This window comes from Saccopteryx leptura, chromosome 3, assembly GCF_036850995.1.
Source record: "Saccopteryx leptura isolate mSacLep1 chromosome 3, mSacLep1_pri_phased_curated, whole genome shotgun sequence".
NCBI lineage: Eukaryota > Metazoa > Chordata > Mammalia > Chiroptera > Emballonuridae > Saccopteryx > Saccopteryx leptura.
The window spans coordinates 19402215-19424843 of NC_089505.1; the positions used below are offsets into that span (position 1 = coordinate 19402215).

General features: G+C 40.7%; 1 protein-coding gene across 3 annotated transcripts in view; it reads right to left on the minus strand.

Annotated features, from left to right (window-relative positions):
- Nucleotides 1-21699, minus strand: part of ADGB (androglobin) — a 139311-nt gene extending 117612 nt beyond the window's left edge. For all 3 annotated transcript variants that reach the window (XM_066373049.1, XM_066373048.1, XM_066373047.1), the window contains exon 1: nt 21593-21699. In XM_066373049.1, coding sequence (XP_066229146.1) covers nt 21593-21666 — 74 coding nt within the window. In that variant the 5' untranslated portion in view covers nt 21667-21699. The remainder of the gene's footprint in view (nt 1-21592) is intronic.
- Between the last annotated feature and the right edge of the window lie 930 nt (nt 21700-22629).

Sequence of the window (22629 nt, forward strand, 5' to 3'; positions counted from 1 at the left end):
TACTAATGCAAGAAATTTATCTTAAACATATAAAATGCCATATAGAAAAATATTTATATACAGTTCCCCTTGAGGAAAATCCTTTACATGTATAGTACTGGTAGATTTTGAAGATCAGTACAAAGGTAATTTTTTATTTTTCCCAGCATAAAAGTGCGATCATTATTTAAAAAGAAAGTTTAAAAATACAAATCAGATAAATAAGGAAGGCATAGCCAATACATTCTAGAAACAATGGTAACAACTGACCATTTTCTCAGACTAATGTACAAGAATATACTTCTCTTCTTCAAAGATGTGAATGTCTTTATAGTTCTATCATTTCTAATTAATACTGTTTCAAAGGTTTACACGTAAGTAGAAGTTGACCAGATGCTTATCAATTCTGTTTTCCATTTCCTATATTTCCCATATACATTTATAGTTTGTTTGGTGCCTTGTGATAGTGTTTTATAGAGATTAGCACACGGGGAGGTATGCTGTATCCCACCTTTAGGCTCATTAAACATTCTGTGAGGTGTTCCCCTCCCTATCTTTTTCCTGAATGCATGACTTAATTCATATGAGAAGACCTTAAAAATGGCAATACCACAAGACGGGAGAAGCCAAGAGTCCTTATCACATTCAAATGCATCGTTAAACTAATCACATGCTGGTCTGAATAAGAAATATCCTTTGTTGTTTAAGGTCACTGAGACTTGGGGGTTGATTGATATGAAGCCAGCACTGATTACTTCCTACTTGCTATTTTGATATTGCAGCTAGCACTGATTACTAGCATGACTAACAGAAAGAACATTATTCTTTGGATTTCTTCTTGTGTATCTTTAATCATTATAAACATACACATGATAAATTACTTACAGATTATTTTTTATTATTTAAATTAGTGACACTCGATCCTCTTGCGGTGACTTTTGCCTATCTTTTGTACATTCTTGTGTTTCAGTCATTTTTATTATGAGCTCATCCTGAACAGGGTTTTCTTTCTTTTCCCTCCCTTTCCCCCAAGGCCATCTTGTGTTAAAAGAATAATTTTCAATGCAGTATTAAATTTTCTTCTTTCAGAGATCCCAAATAAATATGCCACCTGGGGACCCACAAATGCTTTAAAATAAGATCTGAAACCTATTTAACTCATTCCAAGAGTTTCCATTTTTCAAAGAAGATTTTTTTTTTTTTTAGCCCGACAGCAGGCAGAGAAAAGCTACTTTTCTTATCATCTTTCTGTGTTTAGGTGGGTTTTCTTATTCATCTTTTTTAAAAGAATTAAACTCTTGGAGAACCATGCTTTTATCTAAGGTCGGAGCATTCCGTTTCCTCATTTGGGCTCAAGACCTTGACCAGAAATGTTAAAAGAAAAAAAAAGCCTCCATTTTCATAAGCTGAATAAGCCTTTCTTAGTGAGGGGAGGCAGCAGCTTTAGCTCCAAGCTGTGACATTCTGACCTTTAGTTCCCTCCTCATTTCTGAATTCTGGAGATTTTATTCTTTATGTGGGCTTTACTAGGTATTATTATTATTATTTTCTAAAATATGAATCCACCATCTTCCTGGAGAAGAAAGTCTGAGAATATAGACATTGTAAAAGGCTGTTCTTAAGTAGTGTGTAAGAAAATATGAGAAAATGATGACTAGGGTTGTTTTTAGGGAAAAAGAAAATTCTTTCATAATATTAATAGAAAAATAAAAGGTAAATAGTACATTATAGTATCTCTGTTTTATTGAGTGTTGATGCAACAGATAAAAAAGAAATTGGTGATTTTGTATCCATCTAAGTGTCATGATAAAATTATCTCATTCAGGAAGCTCAAATTAAAGCTAATTTTAGAAGAAGAAGATCTAATTCCTTATAAAATAGGGACCCTGCTGAGATTGTGCTTTGCTCTTCTCTCCCTTCTGTCAAGTGCAAGTCAGTGTTCTGGCTCCCTCCCTTCAGCTGTGAAGCTTTGTGACTAATTGGCCTACTTTCCTTGTAACATGCCAAGTTTGTTTCCATCTGTATTGAAGATCACTTAAAAAAAACTCTCATTATGAGGCAGAATAATCAGAAGACAGGAAAATTCACTGGTAAATGGAATGGGCAAACTAAGACATACAGCTCATTCAGACCAGCCTCGTCAAGCACCCTGACTCACTTGCCTCCTTCTCCCTCGTAGGACCGCTCCATTAAGCATTAAAGCCTCAGGACGATGAGGTTCTGATCAGCATCAAATAATCTTAGGAATAAAACTTTGAGGTCTATTAACCACAGAGAAAGAATTTTGGTCAAAAGAGCCTGACCAGGCAATGGAGCTGTGGATAGAGTGTCAGCCCGGAACTCAGAGGACCCAGGTTCAAAAACCTGAGGTCGCCGGCTTAAGCACAGACTCATCCAGCTCAAGTGAGGGCTCATCAGCTTGAGTGACCCCATGATCACTGGGTTGAGCCCAGGGTCGCTAGCTTAAAGCCCAAGGTCACTGGCTTGAGCCCAGGGTTGCTGGCTTTAGCAAGGGGTCACTTGCTCAGCTGTAACCCCCTTCCCTCCTCCAGCCAAAGCACATATGAGAAAGAAATCAATGAACAACTAAGGTGCCACAACGAAGAATTGATGCTTTCTTCATCTCTCTGTCTTCCTGTCTATCTGTCCCTGTTTATCTGTCCCTCTCTATTTCTGTCTCTCTTACTAAAAAATAATGATAAGAAGAAGAAATTATATCTAGGCCTCAGCTGTGTTTCAGCTCCAGGCCCAGGAAAGCAGTAAAACCAAATGAAGTGATAGAGGACCAGATGCAATGACCAATAACCCCCTACCCAAGCAGTGACCAAACAGTACAGACCCTCACCCTGACCCCAGATGCTTATTTTGATGAATTAGTATATTAAGACATTCCTGGAAAGTTGCTGAATATTCTTTAGAGATCCTTCCCTGACACCTCTCCTAATCCTGTCTTTAGAAAACAGTTAAAATCATTAATACAAAGGACCCAATGCACTCTGTTTCTCTAGAGCAGGGGTCCCCAAACTTTTTACACAGGGGGCCAGTTCACTGTCCCTCAGACCATTGGAGGGCCGGATTATAAAAAAAACTATGAACAAATCCCTATGCACACTGCACATATCTTATTTTAAAGTAAAAAACAAAACGGGAACAAATACAATATTTAAAATGAAGAACAAATAAATTTAAATCAACAAACTGACCAGTATTTCAATGGGAACTATGGGCCTGCTTTTGGCTAATGAGATGGTCAATGTGCTCCTCTCACTGACCACCAATGAAAGAGGTGCCCCTTCCGGAAGTGCGGCGGGGGCCGGATAAATGGCCTCAGGGGGCTGCATGTGGCCCACGGGCCGTAGTTTGGGGACCCCTGCTCTAGAGCATGCCTGTGACTTCTTTCTTCAGGTGTGAACTTTTGCCTTCTTTCTCCTAAGCTACATATGTCCCCAAAAGACTTGGGGAGCAGTGGGCAGTGACAGGTCGTTCTCAGCTAACCCCGAATTTGTCTCTAAGGCCCTTCTTTTGCTTCTGTAACTTCTTTCCTGAGTCCATGCAGCCCAACGGGCTCACTTCTTCTGCCTCTGTGATTTTTCTTCCTGAAAGGCCAAGGCAGCTTTCTGAGCAGAAAAAAAGTCCCTTTGAGTGGACTTTTACTCTGTATGCTAAATAAACTTCTCATGCTAGAATTCTTAGCTCTGATTTCTTTCTTTGCTAAACTCAAGAACCAAGGGTTGACTTCCCTGGCAACAATTAAAGGTATATCAGAACAATAGCTAACCTACAGTGCTATACACACAGTAAAAACAATGGTTAAGTAAGCTCTATGTCAAAGATACTGTAGCCTTCAAATAATCCTAGGAAATTCATGGCACAGTATGCCTTTGAAATTCACTACCACAGTGTGCCTACTGCCCCAACGTAATCGGGATCCTTTCAGTATTTGAATCACATTAGTCCTGGTCTCGTCAAATTCTGAGAACAAGATAATCTTTAAACAGAAAGTAGTCCAGGACTTTTACATATTTAAGAACTGGTGATAGTGGGAAATAAATGTTGTCAAATTTTAGAAACTGCAAACATGTAGAGAGATCAAACCTGACACATACAGTTACATTACTCATACAGCAATATACCCAAGCGTTAGAAAATGATTCAATCCATTAAAATTGCAAGTTGTATGTAAAGCCAGTAGCCATGGCCTCCCTCACAGCAGCCCGGCTCTTGCAGGTTCGCATTGGATTCGGACAGTTGGTAAAGAAACAACGGAGCCAAAAACTGATAGGCCATTTTCTTTAATTCTAGCTTGCACCTGGCGGGCAAGTAAAAATACACACTGGGCTCCAAAACCCACTCACATTCAGTGCTCACAGCCAGCCTGCAATCCCCAAAAGGACAGCCATGGGGAACCCTAACACTAGCCAGTCCTCTACTCCACCACTCAAAGGCTCCTTGCTGATCTGTATCGAATCCTGCCAACTACGCCAAATGTAAAGCCAGAGGCCAGGGCCACCATCAGAGCAGTCTGGCCCATGCAGGTTCGCATTGGATTCGGACAGTCGGTAAAGAAACAACGGAGCCACAAACTGGTGGGCCATAGTCTTTAATTCTAGCTTGCACCCGGCAGGCAAGTAAAAACACACACTGGGCTCCAAAACTCACTCACATTCAGTGCTCACAAAGCCACTGACTTATCCGAGTTTCCTAGAATCAAAGGTTTCTAGCTCACCAGCCTTATTCTCCTCAGTTCCCCATCTCCTTCCTTCTCCAGCGTCAAACTGCACAAACTGGCTTCTCACTCAACACTCCGCCATCTTGGCTGCTTCTCCTGGCCACATGGACTCTTTCTGCTCTCTGCTCTGCTCCCTCTGCTCTCTCATGCTAATCAGCCCAGGAACCAAGAGAGCAAGCTCCTATTCTGCCCCTATTTTATAGTGTAGAAATCCAAACCTTTAATCCAATATACAAAATAGGGAAGTCTCTAATACAAAGTCACTTCTCTGAGGCATGATTGGATTGTACCGCCCCACATCAAAAAGGGTAGGAAAGGCTTAATCTCAAAACTAAGCCCCAGGCTACAAGGATTTTCAACACACATTAATATCACCTGGGTGACGGCCTCACGTGAGCAACACCATCTTTAACAAAGTGAGCATAATACATTTTATCTGCCCAACATTGTATAAGAGATTTCAAAGATAAATACATTCTTTCTATATATAGTTAAAAGCTCCCTTCCACAGTTAATCTAAATATACTATTGAGATAGAACTGTCATTGTCCTTTATTAAAGAGGTTAGAAATTTGTATATAAAACAAATCTGTGGGAATTAATTTTTTTAAACAGTAAAAGTCAGTGAGCGAATATTTAAAATATAAAATCTATATATTCTAAATGTCAAATGATATTCCAAAGAAAACTGATCTTTGGAAGAAAGAACAATTTCAAGTAGCCTGCCAAGGGATTGATTTGCAGAGTAGAAATATAATATATGAATGTGCTTTGGGGGGGGGGGGGGAGAAGAAAACACAACGGAAGAAAATTTATAGCAGCAGGCCAAGTCGGACAAATAGTCTCACATAAAAATGATATATAAGGTAAGCAGCAAACAGAGAGATAATTTCATGTGTATCTATATATGCTTTGTGATTGAAATACATTTATTATGATCGAAAACCATAAAACAGTGAATGTCTGGTTGCCAGAGGCAGAGGGTGAAGGATGGGAAAGGTGGGTAAAGATCGCCAAGAGCTACAAACTCCCAGTTATAAAATGCATAAGTCATGAGGATGTAATGGACAGCAAGTTGACTATAGTTCATAATACTAGACTGTATTATTTGAAAGGTGCTGAGAGAGCTTAAGTTTTCACCATAAGAAAAAACATTTCTAACTATGTATGATGGCTTATGTTAACTACTTATAATGATGATCATTTTACCATATGTACAAATATCAAATCATTATGTTGTACACCTGACATTAATATAATGTAATATGTCAATTATATTTCAATGGACTCATTACAGAAAAAAAAAATGGTAGCTGTGGCTTGAGGGCTAGAACATTGAATAAAATCTACAAGTAAGTAGTAGGAATTGAATGTGAGCTGGGGCAGTTCAAGCTTAGAGGTCTATAAGTCTATTTTGGACAAGAAGCTGCATTTGACCTGTAAATGTCAGGAAACCAGAAGTAGGTTTTGTGAATGAGGAAGTGACTAGAGTTAGTTACTCATGAGCTCCCAGTTTCAGACTTAGACTCCTCTTAGTTTATGGCATAACAAGCAATGTGCTACTTCCCTGTGATTTTATGAGGCAATAAGCTGGCCAAAAGAGAAAAAAATGGGGACAGAGCAGCCCTCTAGCACTGTGGGTGTGGTATCAAGGACAGCACTGCCCACGTGGGAGAAAACCCTCCCCCCTTCCAATGTCAGGACTTGGATGGAGGCAAAGGTTACATAAAAATGCAGCCACCAGTCAGAAAGGTCATTGCTCTTGTACCGGATCAGAGAGTCAGAAGGTCCTATTGGCCCCTTAACCATTTGATAACTGAGTTGTGGATAGGTCTTGGGGTTCTCAAAGAAGGGTTAGAGTCCAAAGAAAGAGAGGCATTCTTCAGGGAGCTCAGAAAAGGAGCCATTTGCCAATGATAGAGAAGTACTTCAGTATTGCAACAACTATCCTGCCCTTGTCTGTAGAGTATCCCAGCTGAATGTCCGCCCAATGGGTAAGGAGCAAATCGTCCTAAAAAGCCATTTGAACCATGTGGCAGAGAGCAGTGTGCATGTGTTTTAAATGTCTGCAGAATCCAAACAACAGCAACAACAACAAAAGTAATGTTACAAAGCAAAAGAAGAAACTAACACTGAGAATAAGTATATCAAAAGAAAGACATCATCCCCAAAGTAAAAGAAATGCTGTATAGCAAACTTAAAAGTTATTTAAAATGAGTATGTTTAGAATTATCAAAAAGGTAAGGGAGAGAAAGGTTCTGCTTTGTAATGAGAACAGGAAGATAAACAAAGAAAAATAATAAGACTAATATGAATAAAGGGACATTGGAAAACTTTAGTAATAAAAACCTCAGATGTTGAAAGACTACATAAAACTGAAGAGAAGAGAACTAGTGATTTAGGAGGTAGAATTTTTATAAATCAAGTGTGTGAATTGGTAGATAGAAAATGTAAAATAGACAAGTGAATAGATAAAAAAAAAAAACTCTAATATATGACTACTAGATATCCTAGAAAGATAACGTGGTAAAAATGGAGGTGGGAAGGGGGTTGAGAAAAATATTTGAAGATATGACTGCTAAACAATGTCTAGAATTGATGAAAGCCATAGCTTCAGATTGGAAAAAGTATATCAAGCAATAAGAAAGACGAATGAAGGATCAGGAGATGGAAATCTACATCTAAATCCATCAACTGAAAGTGCCGATTAATGATAAAGATGAACATCTCCCCACCAAAAGAGACGACAAGAAACCTAAAAATAAAAGGCAATCAAATGCAGCAAGAGGAGGCAACATAAAGCAATGAAGAGAGATCTTCAGAGCTGAGGTAAAATAGTTGTCAATCTTGAAACTAAGACCCAATTAAACTCCATTCAAAGTAGAGATAGACATATTTATCTTAAGTTAAATGAAAACGTTTAAAACTGTGAGTTTACTATAATAGATTATTACTTTCCTAAAAAAAAAATAACTGAAGAATTCACCTCAGGAGAATAAGAAATGAACCCAGAATGAAAGAATGGGATACAAATAGCAAAGGCAAACAAATGAGTCAATATAACATTTTACTAAGATTCTAACAAACATTTCCAAATAATGATAATGATTAATTTTATGCTTTTAAAAGCTAATAAGGGCTGTCAAATATATGGAGACAAAAAGAGACTAAACTTTGGGTAGTAAGCATACAATAGATTTCCTATATGTTATATTATAAACTTGTACACCTAAAATTTATATCATACATTGTTATTAACTAATATTACCCCAATTTATTGAATTAAAAATCAAGCTTATCCAAAATTAAAAAGAGTAAGGGAATTCTGACAGCCATTAATGTGCCTATTTTTTGTTTCTTTGTTTATTTATGTTTAAGAATAATATTTAGTAACAATGCTTTAGTAGATTTTGTAAGGCTTGTCTTAGTTCAGGCTGCTATAACATAATACCCTGGACAGTGTGGCCTATAAACAACAGAAATTTATATCTCACAGTTCTGGAGGCTAGAAGTCTGACATCAGGAGCCAGCAGGGTCAGGCTCTGATGATAGCCCTCTCCGGGACTGCAGACGGCTGGCTTCTCAGTGTGTCCTCACATGGTGCAAAGGCAGTTGGCTAGTTCTCTAGTTTCTTCGTATAGGGGCGCTAATCCCATTCATGAATGCTTCACACTCATGAGCTCCCCAAAGTCTCATCTCCAAATACCATCACATTGAGACTAGGGATTCAGCATATGAATTTTTGGATACATAGACATTTAGTCTGTTGCAAAGATAATCCAAGGAATAAAATATAAAACTTCCAAATTGAGAGAGCAGAAAGTGTGAACCTGGCATTAGGGAACGGTTCACTGTAAACTGTGCCTTAGGTAGAAGGCAAATTGGTCATGTAGATTATTTTTTTATTTTTTATTTTTTTTGTACTTTTCTGAAGCTGGAAACGGGGAGACAGTCAGACAGACTCCCGCATGCGCCCGACCGGGATCCACCTGGCACGCCCACCAGGGGCGAAGCTCTGCCCACCAGGGGGCGATGCTCTGCCCCTCCGGGGCATCGCTCTACCACGACCAGAGCCACTCTACCACCTGGGGCAGAGGCCAAGGAGCCATCCCCAGCGCCCGAGCCATCTTTGCTCCAATGGAGCCTTGGCTGTGGGAGGGGAAGAGAGAGACAGAGAGGAAGGAGGGGTGGGGGTGGCGAAGCAAATGGGCGCTTCTCCTGTGTGCCCTGGCCGGGAATCGAACCCCGGTCCCCCGCACGCCAGGCCGACACTCTACCGCTGAGCCAACCGGCCAGGGCCAGATTATTTTAATTAGAATCAAATCAACCAATATCTGTGAAGACTTCAACATTTAAAAAATATACTATTTTAGAATGAGAAAAGAAGCTCATTCAGCCAACAGTTCATGTATTTTTGACCAACATTTATTGAACACTTGCTCTGTGGCAAGTACTGTGCTAAATGACAGGATTATAAACACATAATTATCTATCTCTGCTCTTGTGTTTATTTTAGGATGCAAACAGGTAAACAGAGTTTCAATATAATGAGTATGTACAGAGATCAAAGTATTCATAGGTGGTAAAGAGAGAGACATTATGCCCAAAGTGAGGCAATTAAGAGAAACTTCTTGCAATAAACAGCATATAAATTGTTTTGGAGGATAACTAGACACTTTCTAGATTGAAAGAAGAGACTGGGCATCAGCAGGAAAGGAGAACAGCATAAGAGACAGTGCAGAGGCAAGAAGCAGAGCTGCTGCAGAGGGTTACGAGCTCTTCAGTAGCACACAAGCATTGGGTATAAGGCAGGGGTAATCAGGCTGGAGAGAAACACTGGTAGACCAGACAGCTGCCACTGCAGTCCCTGCTAAAGAGGACATTGTACTTTATTTGCCCACTAAGGTAGACTTTGTCCATTATACAGACACTAACATTTTATTCTTGTTTATTTATTATTTAACATTTACCCATAATAGACAACTCTTTTAAAATAGAAAGTTCGAGAAACATTGAAGTTTCAATACAACTCAAAAATGAGCACAATAACAATTAAGAAAATTTGATATAAGGTAATCATCATCAGATCTAGAAGTTGCATTCTTTTAATTAAAATTCTTGTATCAAAATGTCACTATTACATCAAAAACTAATTTTAAAAATAGTATGTACGGACAAAATGTCACTATTACATCAAAAACTAATTTTAAAAATAGTATAGTATATAATAGAATTATATCCAATCGAGATCTCATTTTTAAGGAAAAAATTTTTATCCATATCTGCAATATATTATTTGTGGATTATAATCTCATTTTAATATTTAGAAATAAAATGTAAAATTTAAGTAATAAACATGAGAGATAGAACATCCTTGTCAATTGGAATGATGAGGATTAGATTTGCCTTCTCATCTGAATCAAAGACCTGGGTAACACACATAAAACTGATGCTCAAGTCACAGTCATCAAGTGATGAACAGTGATTTCCAAAAGATAAGAGACAAAAGCCCCATGGCTCTAAGAGAGTTGTCAGGCCAGTGCAGGAAAGTCAGCCCGGCATGTCCCAGCAGACGCCTTGAGTGGACAAGGAGGAGGTGTGCGTCTGAGGAATACAAGGCAGCTAGAGTTTGCAAGCCAGAGCACCAGGGTAGAGAGAGACCTTCAAAGGGACTTTTTTTTTTACAGTATGTTGGGCGGATAAAATGTATTATGCTCACTTTGTTAAAGATAACACGAGGAGGCAGTCGCCCAGGTGATATTAATGTGTGTTGGAGATCGTTGTAACCTGGGGCTTGGTTTTGGGATTAAGCCTTTCCCACCCATTTTTGCTGTAGGGAGGTACAATCCAATCATGCCTCAGAGAAGTGACTTTGTATTAGAGACTACCCTATTTTGTATATTGGATTAAAGGTTGTGAAGCTACACTATAAAATGGGGGCAGAACGGGACTTGACTCTTGGTTCCTGAGATTAGCCTGAGAGATCAGAGAGAGTAGAGCCAGCAGCAGGAGGAGGCCACGTGGAGGAGGCCAGGAAAAGCAGCCAAGATGGCGGAGTGCTGAGTGAGATGCCAGTTTGTGCAGTTTGACGCTGGAGAAGGAAGGAGATGGGGAACTGAGGAGAATAAGTCTGGTGAGCTAGAAACCTTTGATTCTAGGAAACTCGGATAAATCAGTAGCTTTGTGAGCACTGAATGTGATTGGGTTTTGGAGCCCAGTGTGTATTTTTACTTGCCCGCCGGGTGCAAACTAGAATTAAAGACTATGGCCCACCAGTTTGTGGCTCCGTTGTTTCTTTACCGACTGTCCGAATCCAATGCGAACCTGCATGAGCCAGGCGGCTGCTGTGATGGTGGCGCTAGCCCTGGATGCTGGCTTTACACAGTGCACACTCTTTTTTTTTTCTATTTATTTATTTTAGAGAGGAGAGAGAGTGTGTGTGAGAGAGAGAGAAAGAGAAAGAACAAGAGAAAGAGAGAGAGAGTGGGGAAGAGCAGGAAACATCAACTCCCATATGTGCCTTGACTAGACAAGTGCAGGGTTTTGAACCGGCGACCTCAGCGTTCCAGGTCGATGCTTTATCCACTGCACCACCACAGGTAAGGCCAATACACACTCTTATATATTCTTTAATTAGATCATTTTCACTGTAAGAATTTTAGAATGGCAATAAAACAAGGTTCTGAAATTTTTCCATTGTTTTCCTCAAGCATGTTGTTCAGGGTAAGGACTTAATTTTATTCATAGTGGGACACAGTTGATTTATGCAATGTGCAATCAGCATGACTTCTTAAGCAGTGCCTGCTAATACCCTGAAGTAATCAAAACATGAATAGAATTACACAATTGACTTAATTTGGGTTAGAGGCATTCTGAGCCATACTCTTCAGAAATAAGTATGTAAAGAAATAAACTGCAGTCTTAAAAAATTTTTAAATTCAGAATTGTTAAAGCTGGATTGTAATATTGACCTTTTATTCTCTTGTATTTTTTATTTGTTTTTTTGTTTTTTACAGAGACAGGGAGAGAGTCAGAGAGAGGGATAGATAGGGACAGACAGACAGGAATGGAGAGAGATGAGAAGCATCAATCATTAGTTTTTTGTTGTGACACCTTAGTTGTTCATTGATTGCTTTCAGCGACCTTGGGTCCAAGCTGGTGAGCTTTTGCTCAAACCAGATGAGCCCGCACTCAAGCTGGTGACCTCGGGGTCTCGAACCTGAGTCTTCCACATCCCAGTCCGACGCTCTATCCACTGCGCCACCGCCTGGTCAGGCTATTCTCTTGGTTTTATTAGAACCATTTATTTGGGCATTTAACTTTAAAAGTACAATACTGTTTATGAACAAAATAAAAAGACAAACCAGGCCCTGGCTGGTTGGCTCAGTGGTAGAGCGTTGGCCTGGTGTGCAGGAGTCCCCGGTTGATTCCTGGCCAGGGCACACAGGAGAAGTGCCCATCTGCTTCTCCACCCCTCCCCCTCTCCTTCCTCTCTCTCTCTTCCCCTCCCGCAGCCAAGGCTCCATTGGAGCAAAGTTGGCCTGGGCACTGAGGATGGTTCTATGGCCTCTGCCTCAGATGCTAGAATGGCTCTGATTGTAACAGAGCGACACCCCAGATGGGCAGAGCATCACCTCCTGGTGGGCATGCCGGGTGGATCCCAGTCAGGAGCATGCGGGAGTCTGTCTGACTGCCTCCCCATTTCCAACTTCAGAAAAATACAAAAAAAAAAAAAAAAAAAGACAAACCACACAATGGGAGAACATATTCGACAATACGTTTGATAAGTGGTTAATAACCAAAATTTATAAAGAACTTTTAAAACTCAACACCAGGAAAGTAAACAATCCAATCAAATAATGGGCAAAAGAAATGAATAGACACTTTTCCAAAGAGGACATACAAATTGCCAATAGGCATATGAAAAAAATGTTCAACATCACTAATCACTAGAGAAATGCAAATTAAAACAACAATGAGATACCACCTCACACCAGTTAGAATGGCGCTCATTAACAAAACAACACATAATAAGTGCTGACGAGGATGTGGAGAAAAGGGAACCCTCCTGCACTGCTGGTGGGAATGCAGACTGGTGCAGCACTGTAGAAAACAGTATGGAGATTCCTCAAAAAATTAAAAATGAAACTGCCTTTTGACTCAGCTATCCCACTTTTAGGAATAATCCTAAGAATGCCAAATCACTGATTCAAAAGAAGAAATGCACCCCCATGTTTATTGCAGCATTGTTTACAATAGCCAAGATCTGGAAACAGCCCAAGTGTCCGTCAGTGGATGACTGGTTTAAAAAGCTGTGGTATATATACACAATGGAATACTATGTGGCTGTGACAAAGAAGGAAATCTTACCTTTTGTGACAGCATGGATGGACCTGGAGACTATTATGCTAAGCAAAATAAGCCAGGCAGAGAAAGAAAAATATCATATGACCTCACTCATTTGAGGAAGCTAATGAACAATGTGAACTGAGGAATGGAATAGAGGCAGAGACGGGATCAAAGGGACCAGAGAGAAAGGGGATGAGAGGATGAGGTCAGAGAAGGGAAAGCGATTAGTGAAATTATATATACATAACAGTGTTATAGAGAGCAAACAGCAAATCCTGGAAGGAAGGGGGGAAGGTGTTGGGAGGAGGGGCCAAGGGGGGTGTTGAGGGGAAGGAACATGGGGGTGGGGAGAGATATATTTAGTGAGACACTTGAATCTATGTAAATACAATAAATTTAAGTCAATAAAAATTTTTTAAAAAGTACAATTTGTATATTTTTTCCCAATACATTATGTTTGTGTGAATACAGAGATCAATAAGACTCAATTTCTATTCTCAAATAACAAAATTAATGTAAATAAACACATAATAGAAAAAATGCAAAGTCCAACTGAAAGGGTCAAAAAAAGTTAAAACCAAAGTATATACTTAGGCAATACAGAAGAGGTGGGCAAACGGCTTCCACCTTGTAAATCAAATGACTGCTTCATGAAAGAACAGGTCTTAAAATATGGACTGAATTGGGGGTTGAGCAAGAGCAACTAAAGAGAGAATGGGAGAGGCACAAAGGCAGAAAAGGGGAAGAATGTCGATAGCCTGTCAGTGTTTGATTGGGACAGAGAGCAGGAGGGAGCTGAAGCCAGTCAGGGCCCTGGCAGCTAGCGCGCTCTCTCTCTGTCTGTCTCTCTCTCTTTCTTTGCCACTTTTTCTTTTTTTCCAAAGGAGTAACACACTATCACTGGAATTGTATGCTATGAAGATTGCTCAGAGTATTATATATCAAGTAAATTAGATAAGAAATACCCTTGACTGCCCTGGCCGGTTGGCTCAGTGGTAGTGTTGTCCTGGCGTGCAGAAGTCCCGGGTTCGATTCCCGGCCAGGGCACACAGGAGAGGCGCCCATCTGCTTCTCCACCTCTCCCCCTCTCCTTCCTCTCTGTCTCTTTCTTCCCCTCCCACAGCCGAGGCTCCACTGGAGCAAAGATGGCCCGGGCGCTGGGGATGGCTCCTTGGCCTCTGCCCCAGGCGCTAGAGTGGCTCTGGTCGCAACAGAGCGATGCCCCGGAAGGGCAGAGCATCGCCCCCTGGTGGGCAGAGCATCGCCCCCTGGTGGGCGTGCCGGGTGGATCCCGGTTGGGCGCATGCGGGAGTCTGTCTGACTGTCTCTCCCCTTTTCCGGCTTCAGAAAAATACAGGGGAAAAAAAAAAAAAAGGAAATACCCTTGACTGAAGGCAAGGGAGTTAGAATGTCTTCTCAGCGGTTCTACCCGGATAAATAAAAGCCCAAACTAGCGGATGTGGAGGAAGAAACTGAATGCTGAGGCAGAGTTGAGGGACAACTCACAAGGAAAAATGAATAAAACGTGGAAACCAACTGGATAGGAAGAGCAGAGGAGAGGGGAAGTCAAACACGGCTGCTCTTTTGACTTGCTCTCTTGACATAATAAGATGCTCTAAAATGAACAGGGAAAATACAGAGAGGGCAAAAGCAGGTTTACAGCTGTAATACAATAGTAAATAATAATACAGAAATACCCCGTTGATTTTAGGTGATGGGTATACAGCATAATCAACAGTTCAAATGCTATAGAAATGTTTACCTGAAACCTATGTACTCTTGTTACCCTGTTCAATTTAATTTTCTAAATAAAATTTTTAAAAAAGAAAAAGTAAAGTTTATGCTGTGTTTTGTGTACTCAAAACTAAACCTACTTTTGCTCACGTCAGTATATACATTGGGAGAGAAAAGGATGACCTCCATTTTGGACATACCATATTTTGTCATGTATAATAAGATGCTCCCACGTATCAGATGCACCTTAATTTGGGGGCCCAAAATTTGAAAAAAAAATGTATTACATAAAGTTATTGAACTTAAGTTTTATTCATCATAAAATTCATACCACTCCTCATCACTGTCAGAATTCCCATTCATTAGCTTGTCCTCATCCGTGTCTGATGACAAATCAGCTTTCAACAATGAGCACAAACACAAGTGCAAAAAAGCAGGAAATGCAAGTTAAAAAACTACAACCACTATATAAGTCGCACCCAGTTTTTAGACCCCAAATTTCTCAAAAAAATGGTGCGTCTTATACATGGGGAAATATAGTATTTAACTCGGAATGGATGAGCACATCCAAGTGGACTTCCGCTCAAGTGCATGATAAGAGAGGCGAAGGCAGTCATCTTCATCGGGAATGATTGTTTTAGATGAGCAAATGAGAAAAGAAAGGAAAGCCAAATAAGACCACCGGAGGATGACTTCATTAGGCAAGGAGAAGAAAGAAACAGGGGCAGATGGAGAGAAAGGAGAACGCCGAGACAGGATGATCTAGCTGTCGCTGGAGTGACACGTTTTTCTGCAGGCAGCTGAACTCTCTTGAGTGAAAGGAAAGAACAAATCGGAGCTGCTTCTTCCGCTCGTGTCCCAGTGTAGGAAGGCTGTTAGGACCTTACGCTCTGCCAGTTCCCAGGATATGACACCTTCCAGCAGCAAAGCTGGTATTTATAAAGAGCAAGCAAAAAACATGGCATGCAAAAACATGAGTCTCCATGATGACGTTAACCACAATTCAGAGGTTATTACAGGCACAGTTTCCAATTAATCTCTCCCCTCTCTGTTTTTACACACAACTCCAAACTATTTCCATCATGTGCTCATTCTCTGTTTATGGTGAAACAAGTTCTAAATGTCCCCCTTGACTTTGCTCCAAGGTGGGACAAATGTGGTTTCGCCTCTAATTTCTAATCCATTATAACAGTATGCAGAAAGGGCCCTGTTGGCAGTATGCATGGTACAGCCTTCCCTTTTGACCTTCACCTTACTTGGTTAAAGTCTCACTGTGTGTGCTCATACCTAGGCAAAAGCAGGCACAACTCCACTGTTCTCCCTGCTTTCTCTCCTGCTGCCAAGGCATCCAGAAGGTTTGACAACCTGCCGTGTTTTCATTCACTGATAACTAACCTGGATACACTTCCTCCCCTCCGATGCAATGGAGATCTCTGCTGAGTGCCCTTCTAAGCAGAAACAAATGCTGTAGGAAGTGAAGAGAAGGAGAGCTGAGCTCTTAGTTCACCCCGACCTCTGAGTGTGTGTGGGAGCTGAGGGTGGCCGCCACCTACCCTGGACTGAAGGCTGAGAGTAACAGAATGAGGGCAGAAAGGGCACATTGCTCTTTGGTGACCTATAACGGAAGTAATATATGTAATTCTGATGTTCATCAGGTGGGAAGGATAAAAAAAAATCATTACAAAATATTTAGACTATCATATTCATATTGATACCAGCAAAAAAATAATATACCAAATACTGTATAAATATAAGTTTACTCTTAAACTTTACTATGTGTTAATTCAGCTATACAAATTAGCATGGTTATAGCCCCTGAATCCGGGATTAATTAACCTGGACCTACCCTGGGAAAGAATGTTAATAAAATTTGAAAGCACTTGGTTGGATACTTCTTATGACAACATATACATATCTTCTTTGTCAAGCGTGAAAGTAAGAAAATTGAGTAATATTTTCATTGACTCTTTCACATTATACAAATTATACAAATCACATAAAAGGTATATGTTTAATCCATCTTGAATACAGTTTTTAAAAATTTCATCTCACATCAAGTGGTATAACCAGTTTATAGATTATTTAATTCTTTGACTTAAATAATCTGTGACCTGAAAATGTCAAAGAAATATTGTCAATGAAAAGCATTTTTCCCCATTGATTTGAGATGGGGGGGGGGGGGGGGGGGGGGAGGAAAAAGAGTCACACCAAGTTACTGTTCCACTTAGTTGTTATATTTAGTTGTGCACTCATTGGTTGCTTCTGTATGTGCCCTGACTGGGGAGCAAACCCGTGACTACCGTGTACCAGGTTGATGCTTTATCCACTGAACCATCTGGTCAGGGCCAAAATATTTTTAAATGATCACTTTTGATTGAGGCAATACTAACTTCCTCATCTAAAAACATTAACAACAATGCTAGTAATTTCAAAGTATAATTTTAATTATGTTTTTAGGTAATAATGAAGTACAAATTCCATTAGTGTATAAATTTAAATCTTTTCAATCTAACTTCTTTAAAAATGCCAGAATAAATTTGAAACCATTTTACCACCAAAACTAAACAAACCAAAAACTCGGTGACTAAAAATAAAAGATTTTACTGCTAGAGATGATTCTTTAACTGTGTTAAATTTTAATGAATGGCCCTGGCTGGTTTGCTCAGTGGTAGAGCGTCGGCCTGGCGTGCAGAGGTCCCAGGTTCGATTCCCGGCCAGGGCACACAGGAGAAGCGCCCATCTGCTTCTCCACCCCTCCCCCTCTCCTTCCTCCCTGTCTCTCTCTTCCCCTCCCGCAGCGAGGCTCCATTGGAGCAAAGATGGCCCGGGCGCTGGAGATGGCTCCTTGGCCTCTGCCCCAGGCGCTGGAGTGGCTCTGGTCGCAACAGAGCGACGCCCTGGAGGCGCAGAGCATCGCCCCCTGGTGGGCAGAGCGTCGCCCCCTGGTGGGTAGAGCGTCGCCCCCTGGTGGGCGTGCCGGGTGGATCTCAGTCGGGTGCATGCGGGAGTCTGTCTGACTGTCTCCCCGTTTTCAGCTTCAGAAAAATACAAAAAAAAAAAAAAATTTAATGAATGAGTAAAACAGATGCGCAGATTAACATTACTTCAAAAGGAGAATTGGTATTAGACCCCAATAAGACTAATAGAGTACATCTATCCTCATTAAACAGGGCTTTTTGGATAGATTTTTATAGTTAAGAACGGTGACGTCTCTATGATGCCCTAATCCATGCCAAGAGTTGCCCTGCGTGCCAGGGGTGACCACCAGGGCCTCTTCCCTCTGGGTTTTGGTGTCTTTGTGGTTCTGAGTCAGAGGGTTTTATGGCCGGGTTTCCAGTTCAGCTCAATTAAATTACACACACATTATTACACACACATTGTGCCAGGCCCTGAAGAGAATACAAAAATAAATAAAGCACAGCATTCAGAAAATTGTAACTATATTTTTATCCACAGTTTCTCATATACTGTGACAGCTGAAGATCAGAAATGTAGGTTTTGTAGGTCTTGGCCACAATCACCTTACAGGTCTGCTCTGCAGCCATTCACCCTGCCTCTATAAATATTCCTCGCTATTGTGGAGAGTTCTCATAATCAGGCCTTCTCCCGTTATCTCAGACCACCACCAGTGTTTGGCTACATTGATTTTTAATGCAGCATGAAATCCATGCAGGCAATTTTCAAATGATGCTTCATAAATCATCATTTTGATATTTAAAACCATCTGTGTTTCTCCATGACATATAATTCAAAGTTTCAAATATTTAAATATAACAAAATTCCCTCACTTATTATGGACCCACCCAGTCGTGGTAATAAACAAACAAATATGATGAAGTCATGGAAGTCTGCAGGGAAAAAATAAAGCAGAGAAGAGAGGACAGAACATGTTGGATCGTGAGCAATTTTAATTAGATGGTTCTTCTTTTAAAGAAGAGAAAATTGGACCTGAAAATAGAAGAATGACAGGTCCAGTATCACAAAAGTGGTGTCAGAGCGAATCCTGTAACGAATTCTATTCTTTATACAAATAGAGAATATGTAAAGTAGAAATGTAAAATGTGATGATCTGATGTAAACACTGACAGCTCAATTACACAGCATAATTTGGGGGGGGGAGTCAAAGCCATATTTACTTATGAATTTGGTCACAACTATACATAGACGATTCTCCTTTCTCAGTTTGTAATATCTTAGTTTTTTGTTTTTGTTTTTTTAACTCTGCCCACCAGCAAATCAGATCAGAAAGGGAGGGAGAACTGGGTCTCACTCAAATTCAGAAGGAATGAAAGCCAGGCTGGGTGGCTAAACTGTGAACTCAGTTAAGAAACAGCTTATTATATGCTAGCCACTGTGTCAAGTAAAAGCCAGACATGGTCCTTGTCCCCAGTCGGCCATGTAATTTTAGGGAATAAAAGATGTACGTTACAAATGGTAGTCTTGGAGAATAAGATTCCATGGAATGGCCAGTTTCAAGGCACTGCAGACTTTTTCCTTCATTTCTGTATCCAGGACCATGTTAAATAGAGTTATTTGCATTTATTGAATGTACAACTATAAGGTCCTATAAAATGACATATAAAAACCTACTTTATGTGTATTCAAATGACAGTTATGGTAGTGCCTTCTACACTTGGACCTCAAGGCCCCATGCTGTGTGACATTTATCTTTTAGTTATGATTTAGGCTGGTATCTATGATTAGTTCTTCAGTAAAACTTAGAGGATAAACTTGATTTACAATGAATTTGACAACCTATCATATAATACTACATCAAAATCTAGTGATTTGATGTTTAATGCTCAGTAAACGGTTTCTAGAAAAACCGAGACTTCTGTATAACAAATTGCCTTTGCTCTTCCATTTTCAAAAATATACAGATACATTTTTATTGACATAATTCAACTCAGATATTTTCCGGGAAAGAAAATATGTTAGAAATAACATTATCATCTCAAAAAGAAATGAGAAGTACACCCAAGGAAAGACTGTTTTAGCAGCAGGAACATTTTCAACCATCACAAGACAAGGCCATGTACTGTTTTATGGTATCTGGTTTGGTCACTTTCTTATAGGAGTTAACAGTCTCGTCTGTTTCAGGGTATAAACTCTTTGAAGTCAAAGATTTTCCCCAAGTTCCTTAAGAGTTGTGAGCCTTAAATATGCATTAATTATAAGCATCATTAACTATGGTCTTTTTTTAGTGTATTAAAATTTCTTTTTGTAATTATGTTATAATCTCTTATTTAATTGCTGTCATTATTCATTAAATAAAACATTTTTGAGTGTCTACTATGCATGACCCAGGAATCACTTGAGGTATTAAGGTTTCAATAGAATAAAATAGGAAAAGAAAAATTGCTGCCTTCATGGAACTCATACTCTATTAGGAAGACGCATAAATAAACATAATTTTTAAAAAGTGAAATATATAACACAGTAAATGAGCAAAAAATTATTAAAGAAAATTAAAGCAGTAAAGGAAAACAGGGAGCTTTTTTGGTTTGGGCAAAAAAGTGGGAATTGCAATTTTAAACCAATTGGCAAAAAAAGTTGACATGAGAAAATGGTATTTAGGGAAACACCTAAAGGAAATGAAGGAGAAAACCCCATGGAAATCTGGAAGGAAATGCTTGCCAACAGAAGAAACAGCAAGTGCAAAGGCCCTGAGGTAGAAACCAAGCCCTGGGTATTCCAGGGAGTGAAAAGGAGGCTAGTATGTGAACAAGCGGGAGGTAAAGTCACAAAGGTAATAGGGGCCTGATCTTGTAAGCCCTTGTAGGACTTGTAGCTATAAAAATGGAAGCCATTAGAAAATGTTCACGATTCCCGGCCAGGGCACACAGGGGAAGCGCCTGTCTGCTTCTCCACCCCTCCCCCTCTCCTTCCTCTCTGCCTCTCTCTTCCCCTCCCGCAGCCGGGGCTCCATTGGAGCAAAGATGGCCCGGGCGCTGGGGATAGCTCTGTGGCCTCTGCCTCGGGTGCTGGAATGGCTCTGGATGCAACAGAGCAACGCCCCAGATGGGCAGAGCATCGCCCCCTGGTGGGCATGCCGGGTGGATCCCGGTCGGGCACATGCGGGAGTCTGTCTGACTGCCTCCCCGTTTCCAGCTTCGGAAAAATGAAAAAAATAAAAATAAAAAAAATAAAAAAGAAAATGTTCAAATGACCTCACTTGCATTGGTATACAGCAGGGGAGCAATCCTGTTAAATTCACTTATGTATGTGCTATATATCTAAAAATAAAGTTAATAAAATGAATGGATTATCTGACAGGTAGCCAGAGCCTGCTGAGAGAGAACAAAACTAGGAACTCGAGAATCTGAAATCACAGAGGTGGAAATGAGCGTGAGAGAGGAGTTCACAGAGGCAAAAATACTAAGGATCGGAGCAGAAGTCCAATGTGGGATTTTTTTAAGCAAGTAAAGAGATGAAGAAGTAGTCATCCAAAATGTGGGGATCCAGTTAAAAAGAATGAACTGTCTGCCTTCCACCACCCCCACAAGCATGGCCAGAAGAACATGAAGGATCCACGCAGGCAGGCTTAGCAGAGGGCACGCCCCCAGAGCGCTCCCACAACTGGAATAAATTTTAGCAATTTTGTATGTTCGAATAATAACCCAAAGACTGTGCTATTAATGATTGGGTATTTCTAGAGAGGAAAAAAGACCAAAGGAAATAATGATAACAATAAGACATATAACACCTCAGGATAGAGAGGCATATAGATTCCAGGAGCTAGGTAGGCTCTGTATACTTTCTTGGAATAAACATTAGTAACATGAACTACATATCCCTTACTCTTTAGACTTCTCCGAGGTGTGCGTCGAGTTGATACGATGCAACTCTTTCTTCTTGGTTTGTTTGGAGGTCATGGCTGAGGCGGACCCAGGCTGGGCTCAACTGGGACTGACGACCAACTCCGAGTCCCCGGCTCCGCGTCTGCCGTTGCCAGGAGACCGCGGCGCGCGTCCTGCAGCGGCGGTGCCGCGGGCTGCGCGCGCTCTGCCCCGGCCGCTCTGAGACCGCGAGTGCGGGCGCAAAGGCGGGGCACCCGGGTCTCTGCACCCCGGGGAGGTCCAGGGTCGGGTATCTGCGGAGGAATCGGGTATGACAGGATTGATAGGGGTCTGACCTTCGGAACCATAGACTTAGATGTATGGACTCTGTATTGAATTTTCAGCTATTTGAAAACGTTTGCTCATGCGAGGCTCTTTCTCCCCAGGTCTTCTCTCCGCTGGACAAGTTCCTTACAAAATAACTAAAGACACATTATGGGGACACGGAATTTGCCAATGGTTTTAATGCAGAGGGTTCGAGGGGACCCCTGCACAGAAGGCAATATTATGACACCTTTAGTCGCTTAAGGCTTGATGTCCATGATGTAAGTAAGTCAGGTGTCTTAATTGTTTTTATGAGAGAATACATCCAAGTGGCCTTTGAGTCACTCACCTGAAAAGACACTGGCGCCAAAAATGACGCGATCGAAGCGCCCCAGCACCTATTAGGTTCCAGCTTAATGCTCAGCCAGTCTGTGTGGTGTTCATCAATTACGTGTCTTGCCTTGCGCGAGTTCTTCCTTTTGAGTCTCAGTTTACTCATTTGTAAACAGGAGATACTTCGCCTAACTCTCCATTCTGTTTTGAGAATAAATAAGATGTATGTAAAATATTTAGGACACAATTAAAAGCCCATCACATGCGGACCTCTGCTTCAGAGACCTCAGCTCCCACGTCTTCAAGAAGCAGGCAAATAAATGAATGAATGAAGCTGAGAAATGCCTAGGCTAGAAGAACTTTAAAATTCATTAAAACAAAATGTTGTGTTAACCCAATACG